At 41.2% G+C, this 9,325-nt stretch overlaps 1 protein-coding gene across 1 annotated transcript in view; it reads left to right on the top strand.

Moving 5' to 3' along the window:
• Positions 1-1,567, top strand: part of LOC104953541 (sodium channel protein type 4 subunit alpha-like) — a gene marked incomplete at its 5' end in the record, with an annotated part of 60,060 nt that extends 58,493 nt beyond the window's left edge. The window contains one exon of the mRNA XM_010780488.1: positions 1,368-1,567. Within this exon, the coding sequence (XP_010778790.1) occupies positions 1,368-1,567 (200 nt within the window). The remainder of the gene's footprint in view (positions 1-1,367) is intronic.
• Between the last annotated feature and the right edge of the window lie 7,758 nt (positions 1,568-9,325).

The following is a 9,325-nucleotide window of genomic DNA, read 5'->3' as shown; positions in this document are numbered from 1 at the left end:
AATCTAAACACAAACTGAGGGAAAATGTCCTCCGACATTTCATTGCTTTTGTGTAGGCTAAAAGGCTAAAGCTAGCTCAATCCTTTTTGAATACATCAGGGAGAACTAAAACAACTAAGTTGTTTCCCAATAGCTGTGCTACACTCATGGGACATTTCCAATATCCTCGCTCCCCCCTTTTTTTTGTTTTTATCTTCCAGAGACAAGGCCTGCTTCAGGCCAATTGACGGATTCTTCCTTTTTCTATGGCTTCCTGTCGGGTGGGGGGTTGAAAGCAGGGGGAGGGACCCTTTGCCAAACCGCTTCAACCGTACACCAGTCCACTGCTGAGGCCCGCATCATTGCAACATGGACAAGTTTTCTTACAACTTTTATTTTGGGCGTCACATTTTGGGCTATCTTGGTCCCTTTACACCTGCAGAAAGTTTCAAGGGCCCACCTCCCAGGGGAGGCATTCAAAGATTTCCCAGCACGGACACAAGCGTGATCCTGGGATTGCACAGCGCTGGAGCTGTCAAACACCATCCTCCACTCCTCCTCCAAAAGCTGGAAATTATTATTTCTTACAAGAAATCTCACTGCCACCATGGAAAGCCACTGGGGGTTTGGCATTAGCCCCAATGGCGCAGTGACATTTTGTTTCCAGATCTGTTATGGGTGGTTCTGTCAGCGACAAGGGAGATTTTCAAACAATCAATTGGAATAGCTGCGTTGTGCACTGCAAAACATAGCAGTGGATTGGGGTAGATAAGAGGCCTTCCTGATTCAGCGATTGCTGCAAATGCAAGGGTGCTTTTACTGCCCACCTATTCCTGGTCAAAGCAGAAGCAAATGCCCAGGCCTATGAGGTGGGGAGGGGGGAGACACAGGGCCATTGCCAGACTGAGGGGTTCATGCCTAGAGCGTTGTCATCTAGCGAGCGATAATAAGCAGAACAAACTTTTTGGAATGGTGAAATCCCACATATGGGTATTGGTTTGCTATTCGTTATCGATATTCATTGAACTTTCTCTTGGTGACAAATAGACCTCCGTTAGTAAACGTTATCGTGGCTGTAAAAGTGATTTATCTGTGGGGTGTAAAAGCTGGAGGTAACCATCTGTGGGATGAATAACATCAACTTGTTTCGCTCCCACACAACAACACTAGTAGATGTTAGTTATATTTGTGTCTGCTTGACTTTATTACTGAATGCGGGAATAACTGGAAAAAATTACCTGTGTAAAGAGAGAGACTCCTTGTTCCCGCCTCTTCCATTTATTTTTTAGTTGTGATTGCTGTATTTTGTGCTTTAGGAAACATTCCACTTGAACTTTATTTGGAATGAACTTTAGTAGTAATTATGTCCATTATTATTTCTCTTTCAGATTTCAACAGCTGCCTGGGCCTTAGGAGAAATGCAACCTCCATCTGTGCGCGTGCACCCAAGGGTCAAGAGTCTACCTTGCTCAAGGCCTTCACCAGAGCCATCAACCACCGGAAGCGGGGACCAAAGGACCGAGCATCACTAACAGCGGCCCCTCCCATCTGGTCCCTGGCACAAGATATAACATACACTCCGCCGTGACAAAGGGCCTCCACCCACAGCCATCCCCGATCAACCCAGCCGCCCCAAAGGAAGTCTCGGGGCCCTAGCAGGACGTAGCCTCCAATCCAGCCACCAGCATCAACCCGGCGACAATCCCCCCTACCTCCCTCCGCACACAGCACCAGCAGGCCCATGCCACATCACACCTACACAGCCAGCCAGACCCACTGGTCTTGGAAGACAGACAAAGGACCATGGCAAAGACCCCTGCTCTTTACACTTTATAATGATAGTTTGGTTGAAAAAGTTCTGATATTGGAAATATTGTGGGGGGGTAAAGATTTTTTTTTTTTTACAGTTCAGTATGTAACATAAAATAGTTGGGGTTGGAAAAATAAAGCTTGAAATTGCTGCACATTTGTCATTGTGTACACACACATAAACCTTTGGCTATTGGAATATGAAGTCATTATTCAGTCCTGATGTCAACTTTTCTGCTTGGCGTGAAAGTTGAGGGGAGGAAATATTTTACCTAAATTATAATTGTTACACATTTTCATTTTAGACATGCAACAAACACTTCTATAAAGGCTTATAGTGTATTGATATATTTCACTACTTTTGCTGAACCAGAAGGACTTTGCGGGTGAAAACAAAATCTGAAACACCAAAAAAAATGGCATGACGTGTAGGTAACATTATGCTGCTTTCACAACAGGGTTTTTGAAGTTTTTTCCAAAAATCGCGATTTTCTAAGGGCTATGGCTTTCTTCATAGACGTGCTCAAGCGTGGGAGGATTGCCCATTTCTAGCAGACCAGAGCTTTACTGAACATTTTTGACATGTTAACACCATGCACATGTTATTAAAGAAGCTACTTTTAAAAGTGCGATTTAGGAGACAATCTAAAATTGAGAAAATAACCTTCCACTTCACACTCCAGAGGTTTAAGGAAAAGGGTAATGCCATTTTAGTTTTAAAAAACAATGAAGGCAGGTTATATTGCATATATTGATTTGAAATATATTATGTATATCAAGGCAAATTAATACTTAGCTCCCCTGAATCTTGGAATAATGCCACAATTTACGAGCACAGCCTACCATGCTCAGGAACTTTCATCTACAGGATTGCTTTGTCTGGCTTTACCCTTCACTGGATTGTACAGACCTTGAACTATTGCCCTAAGGAAATCAGAAGGAGGCGGCCTCATTATCAATATAAAAAAACGCGCGGAACATTCGCACGTGTATATTCGGCCCGTTTTTTTTCGCCAAAAAACGACCTCCCCGTGCGCGGAAAAAACGCGACCTTCCCTCGGTAATGCAAAAAACGGACCTCCCCGTATGTTCGCCGCGTTTTTTCGCGCGAAAAAACGGACCTTCCCCGTATGTTTCGCGCCGTTTTTCACCCCCGTATTAATGCGCCCCACTTTAGGCTTGTCCATTAGGGCTGAACAGCTTGGTTAGAACGGGCCGTTCAGCGGTTGTTCCAGAGGCAGAGTCCCTGCTCGGAGCGGCAGGAGCGTGATGTGAACTTCCGCGAAAAGTTTTCTGGTGGCCAATATATTTAGAGGAATCGTTGAGGCTAGCTAGCTAGCATATATTGTCACTATCTGCCTAACGTTTAGCTTTAGCCTTCTATTTCTAATTAGTTTTTTCATAGGCCCTATAAACGCGGAGGTGGCCATAAGCGTACTATATCTAATATATATATATTGTTTACTTGGGCATCTAAAAGTAGAAGTACTCAGATCTTGCTACTAGATAAAAGCTAGAAGTACTCAGATCTTGTTACTTGAGTAAAAGTTAGAAGCACACAGGATCTTGTACAGTAAAAGTAGAACAGTACTCAGGTCTTGTACTTGGAGTAAAAAGCTAGAGTACTCAGATTCTTGTACTTGGAGTAACAAGAATAGCTTACCAGAGTGTTAGGAATAACTCTGTTAATCAGTAAAAGTCCTGCCATCAGAATGTTCCGTCAAGTGAAAGTAGCAAAAGTATTCTTCACAAAAATATAGTGAAGTACGACAGTAAAAGTAGTCATTGTGCCCATGATTGGCTCCATTTCAGAATATATATATATATGTTTTGTATAATGGATTGATCATGCAAAGTGTTCTCAAAGGCTGGGTAAAGGTGCCAGCCTTTAGTTTGGAGATGACTTGTATACTGCCAGGGTAGCCTTGTGGATTTACTCCAGGGTTCGGAAACTAAAGGTCTTGATTTAACACTTGAATCATTTTCACATTCAGTTTCATCCACATCTGGTAAAGCTAACGTAGAAGGTATTAAATACATCATGGGAGTAGGTAGAAGTACACCATGTAACCTCTGAAACTTGTAGTGGGAGTTAGAAGAACAAGTAGCAAAACCATTTAAATACTTAAATAAAGTACAAGTATCTTTCAAAATTGGCCCCAAAGCTATAGTACTTGTTGGAGTTTAATGAACTTAAGTTTACTTGTACACCATGTGGGCATTATAAGATTAGAAAGACTAAGCCTTGCACAGTGGCAGGCAGAAGAATACATTTTTCAAATGCTCAACAGTTCCTGCCCAAAATTATAAAAGCTGGACTGCCTACACAGATTAAAATGAAATACTTTATATGATTCTATTAGGATGCTGACTCTTTTGGCGTTTCTGCTTATTATTAACACAGGCCTGCTTTAGGTGTCTGGGACTGCCGTAAAATCCTTGTTATTCCTCATTTTTAAAGCCGATATTTCCGTTGGGGGGTGCGGGGAACCGGTGGCTTCGGGATCCTGTGCTCACTTCTCTTTTCATTACAGAGAGTTTGCGCTCCCAAGGCGCTCAGGTCACCGTTAATTTCGTGTAATAAAAACATCTCAGCGTCGAGCTAAACACTCAAGCTAAATGTGCCAATACCAATTTCGCTTATGCTTACTATTTAAATGTGTTTTGTTGTTACATCAGCAAGATGTTACATATTGACGATGATTTCGTTAATCTTTACAGTAGGCTATTTTTTACAATGTGTGTTGCGAAGGATTTATTAAATTTACTATGATATATTGCTCATTGTGAAGGCTTTTAGAGGAAGGGTGAACTATAAGGCCTGCAATTACATTAACATTTTATACATAAAAACATAAAAAGACGCAATACATAAATCACACATTCATTGTAAGTTATTTTACCTGGCCGCGTATGCTTTCAACCCACAGCTGTTTATGGTGTTGTTACGGTCACTAACTGGGGTAAGGCTTGTCACATACAGTCTATGGTCACTCAGAGTAAACCTCAGTGTTAAATTTAGCTGCTGGAGAAGAAAGATCAGGGGGGGAGGGGGGGAGAGGAGCTGCCGTTCATTCACACTGTTTAAAAAAACTGTAACAACGGACTATTTTTCTTAGCGGATGCATGTCAAATTTAATCAATACATACAACTATTTTTTTAAATCTATAAAAACATTTTCTAATCTCATAAAGCCATTTTAAATTAATATGGAGTCATGTCGTTACTTTTGTGAGAATGGTTGGGGGGCCCATGTAATCAAGCGGGCAAATAATTTGCAGCGACTTGTTCTTATGGGAAAATAACACCCGTCATTGCCAGACCATAATCCCCTCCGCCTGCAAGTTGGAATCCTGATCTGACGACGAGGCTCCATTTAAAAAATAAATATTTTTGTGAATTATCGAGTTAGCACGTTAATAACTTTTTTAATGAAGTTGCAATACAGTATATTCATATGGGCCAAGTTGGAATTTCAATGTATTTCGGCGAACATAAACATAATGACGTGGTGAAGATGATGATTAAAATTAGGATTAAAAAATTGAAAGCCGGCTGCATTTCCTCCCGTTCGTTTTTTTCGACTAAACAACATATTTTGTTAAATAAAACATGGTGATGTTTTTTGTAAATTGATTACATGGTCTCTTATTTAGCACATGAGTAAATGATATCCGTGACATATGGATCTTAACAAGTTCCGGCTGTACATCCAAGTCGTACTGCATCTGACTTATTTCACATGAACTCCAGTGTGGGAACCCCACTGCAACCCCCCTGGTGGATCAATGAATCCATTCAGCTGGCTTCCATTATAATTACATTTTATCTATCACGGGGGCGGTCTCAAGTTAAGCTGGAGGTTTTCCCTTGAGCGAGGGCAGATCACGTACCAATCACGGCCCTCACGTTTCAAACTGTCTGAAATGAATCGCTACATCTGTATAGGCGGAGCACCCCTTTTCTGACGTCAGAACAATTAACGTCTGTATCAGATCCGTTGCAGCCCCGTTTTTAGAGATTTGGGTATGGAGGAAAAGAGAGAGGGTTGTGTTTTCTGACACTTGGTGAGTTCCCTGACACACAGGGGACACATATTCATGTATAAAAGACGTACAAAAGTGCATTTTGCATGATAGGCCCCCTTAAATCCAAGTTAATACAATAACAGAGAATCAATTTCATTGTAAAATAGCCTCATATATGATCATTAAGGAAATTTGAGGTTATATTAATTTTGTCTCCAATTAATTGATTCATTGGTGGAGACATATGGGAAACATAAATCCCTGACCAGAAAAAACATAACTGTTCAACCAATGGACCACCCTGAATGCATTCAGGTTGGTTCAAGTACCAGGTCTAGTAAAAATGACACGCTAACAAAGTTGAAATAATCAGCTGATCATTCTCTTTCCCTCTTTCTCCAAGTTTCTCTCCTTCAGCCGGTTTAATGAAACACTAACAATACCTCAAGATCAAGGATGGTGCTCTCGAAAGCAAAACAAGGAAGAAATAAAAGAACAAACTCATGTTTCAAAGCAGCTGCTGCTGTAGGTAAGGATTATCACAAAGCCCTTTGCAGTATCAATGTTTTTTTATTTGTGTATTTTTAGGTAGAAAATAACCACAATTTATGATCATGATATAACGTAATTCAATCACTCTGTTGCTAATATAAATATGCTCCTATTCCGTCTTGGAGCTTTTGCTGATAACACAACCAATATTAACTCCCAGATGTGTACAATACAACCACATTAAGTATGTTAACTGGGGCTCACTCCAACAAGATCGATTTATTGACAATTTGTGGGTCACAGATTGGGATGGCAACAAATCAGCCTTGTGAGATGTATCTCACTGTCCCCCACAAAGGGGTCCTGTAGCTAAAACAAACACTGAAAGCATTCCTTTACCCAGCTCATCATCCGAGAGCTGCGAAATGACATCTTCCTGTCATTGATATTATAAATATGGGTTTTCAGCTCTCTAATTACAGCCAATAACAGAGGGGAAGGCTTTACAATTTCAGGATACAAGATTTAACAGCTGTGCCGGTTCTCAGGGTAATCTAAGATGCTGGGGAGGAGGAGACAGATAGAAAAGATCCACCTCATTAATCCTCCAGCTGTACAGATCCCTCACATCTTGGAGTTGTGATTATTTTCTTCATTGCCTCACAGAGACATGTTGTGTTGCATCAAGTTGCTGTTCTACCTAATAAGTATATCATTATTTCATGGCTTCATGTGGTGCTGTTACTGTTTATACTGTCATGGACCCGCTGAAGCATTTGAAATTGGCAATGATAAATTGTAACAGTAGCAGCATCCGCACTGTCATTGGTCACAGAAGAAATGAGGGTTGAAGATGCAGGTATTGAAGAATATGGAATAAATCCTTTGGAGTAATGTCAGACAGACATACAGACAGACAGACCCAATTTACATTTCATCATGGATTGAGCGTTTGAATTAATTAAATCTGTCTGTATAGAAAATAGACCTGGTTTATACAAAAAAAGACATGAAAATCTTACTTTTTACAATGAGATCTTTAAGGTGTTAATTGGCTGTGTAATTTCATTCTGACATATTAACATGTTTTGCTCTGTCTGTGCTACAAAAATCTCCTCTTTTGCATCTAAAATTAGGGCTGTGCAATTAATCGTGTTTTAATTTTGATTACGATTTTGGCTTGCAACGATTACGAAAACAGTGTCATCGAAATAAAACGATTATTTTGCTGCATTCCCTTTCGCAATGATGCTCTCAATGTGTCTTGTGTTATACATCCTGCCTGCCCGTGCATCTCCACCCCTCGCTAAAAGCCCACTCGGCCAGGTTGTGTTGTGACTTGCAGTCTGTTTATTAAATCCATATAAACACGTTACAAGGGAAGCTTTAGTTGCTGTGTCTTTATTCTCCGGTCCTCCATGCTCCATTCTCTAGCGTACAGTCAACTTTTACTAACTGGTCAAGCCGAGTCTCTTAGCTCGCTACTTCCGGTTTTGGGATAAGGGGTTACCAAAATAAGAGTACTGTACGGAGCCCTGGAGGGTTCATAGAGAGAGAAAAAAAATAAAACGAGGCCACGCTTTATTAACTTGTGCGCACAAGATGTAATTCGTGGCCTCAATTTACATAAAAAGAGGCCACACTTTATTAATTTGTGCGCACAATACACTTTCTCGTTCGAAAGAGATACTTTCTTATGATTAAACACATCAAACTGCCCGATTATTACGCCATATTATTAGTTTTATGAAGAATATGTCCGGTTGCCAAGGCGTGTGTGTGTGTATTTGTTTATGATAGTGTCGTTCGTTCCGGTGCACTCCGGCAGGACTATAGCACTACATCGAGATTAAGATTAAACACATTTCTTTCACTTGGGAATGCACATATAACTATGGAGAACCAGATTTGTGTAAATTAATTTTTTTGGCGGGTCATTGAAAACAGAATGGGCGGGTGGTGCTCCGCACACACACAACACAACCGAAACCACACACACACGAAGAATATGGTAATAATCTGTAGTTCGATGGTTTAGGAGGTGTGTGTGCTTGAACGTGCATTCTCCATTCTCTTCAGCTGTTCTTAATGAAGGGAAACACGTGAAGTAACAGTAAAGGGCCACAGGCTATTTGCAGCCTGGTCCTGAGATTCTGCCTGAGTTTACACTGTTTTATCTGTTTTCCGTGGCCCTGTAAGACGAAGCAGTGGTTCAACGGACCCCTTGTATTAGGGTTGATTAGTCCGACTTATAACCTAACAAACGCGATCTCGTCCTAAGCGTTCTTTTTCGATTGTTTTTGTTTTTTTTTATGTAATATCAGACCAGCGTTTTCTCTGTCCGGGCTGGGAAGGAGCGCGTGTCACGTGAATTGACGGGGGGTTTAGTCGTGCTGACAGCGCAGCCTCGATTATCTTCATGAATTTTTGAAAAGCTAAATAGGCATAATCCTGCGTTCGGCTTTTTTGGAGTACAGGGCACTGGGTTGCCGCAGGAGATTTCATAAAGGTGAAGGAGGCGACACTGGGTGAGAGTCTACGCGATAATAGCATCATAGCTCAAGCCAGACTGTTTTCAGGATCTTCTGTTTGGCGAATCCGTTGTGCTTAACAATAGGCTCTAAACCCCTGGGCCAAAAATATATCTCAGAATCGAATATAGCACTGCCCCGTTCTATCCACATAAACTATAAACAGTCTGCAATCAAGATGGTTGTCTGCCTCTGGCTCGACTCTACTTGGCGCTTGACAGGTAACTTTTCTCGTGCCGCACGAGGAAACTAGACACTATACTCTCGTTTCGTCACAAATACTTTTCTCGGTCTGCACGAAATAAAACTAGTTTGTTGCGAACGAGAAAGTTATTTCGTGCGCCCACAGATTTACTTTTTTTTCATCTCCATGAACCCTTAGCGCGGGCCTCCGTACATTCATAGTTGCGTAACCATCACTTGTCTTTATCATGTACCAGGCCCTTTCCTCATTCTATTGATGCTTTTACCATTTTAAAATCTCT

Source organism: Notothenia coriiceps, unplaced genomic scaffold, assembly GCF_000735185.1.
Source record: "Notothenia coriiceps isolate Sejong01 unplaced genomic scaffold, NC01 NC01_scaffold00021940, whole genome shotgun sequence".
Lineage (NCBI taxonomy): Eukaryota > Metazoa > Chordata > Actinopteri > Perciformes > Nototheniidae > Notothenia > Notothenia coriiceps.
This window is presented reverse-complemented; position numbering and strand designations above follow the sequence as displayed.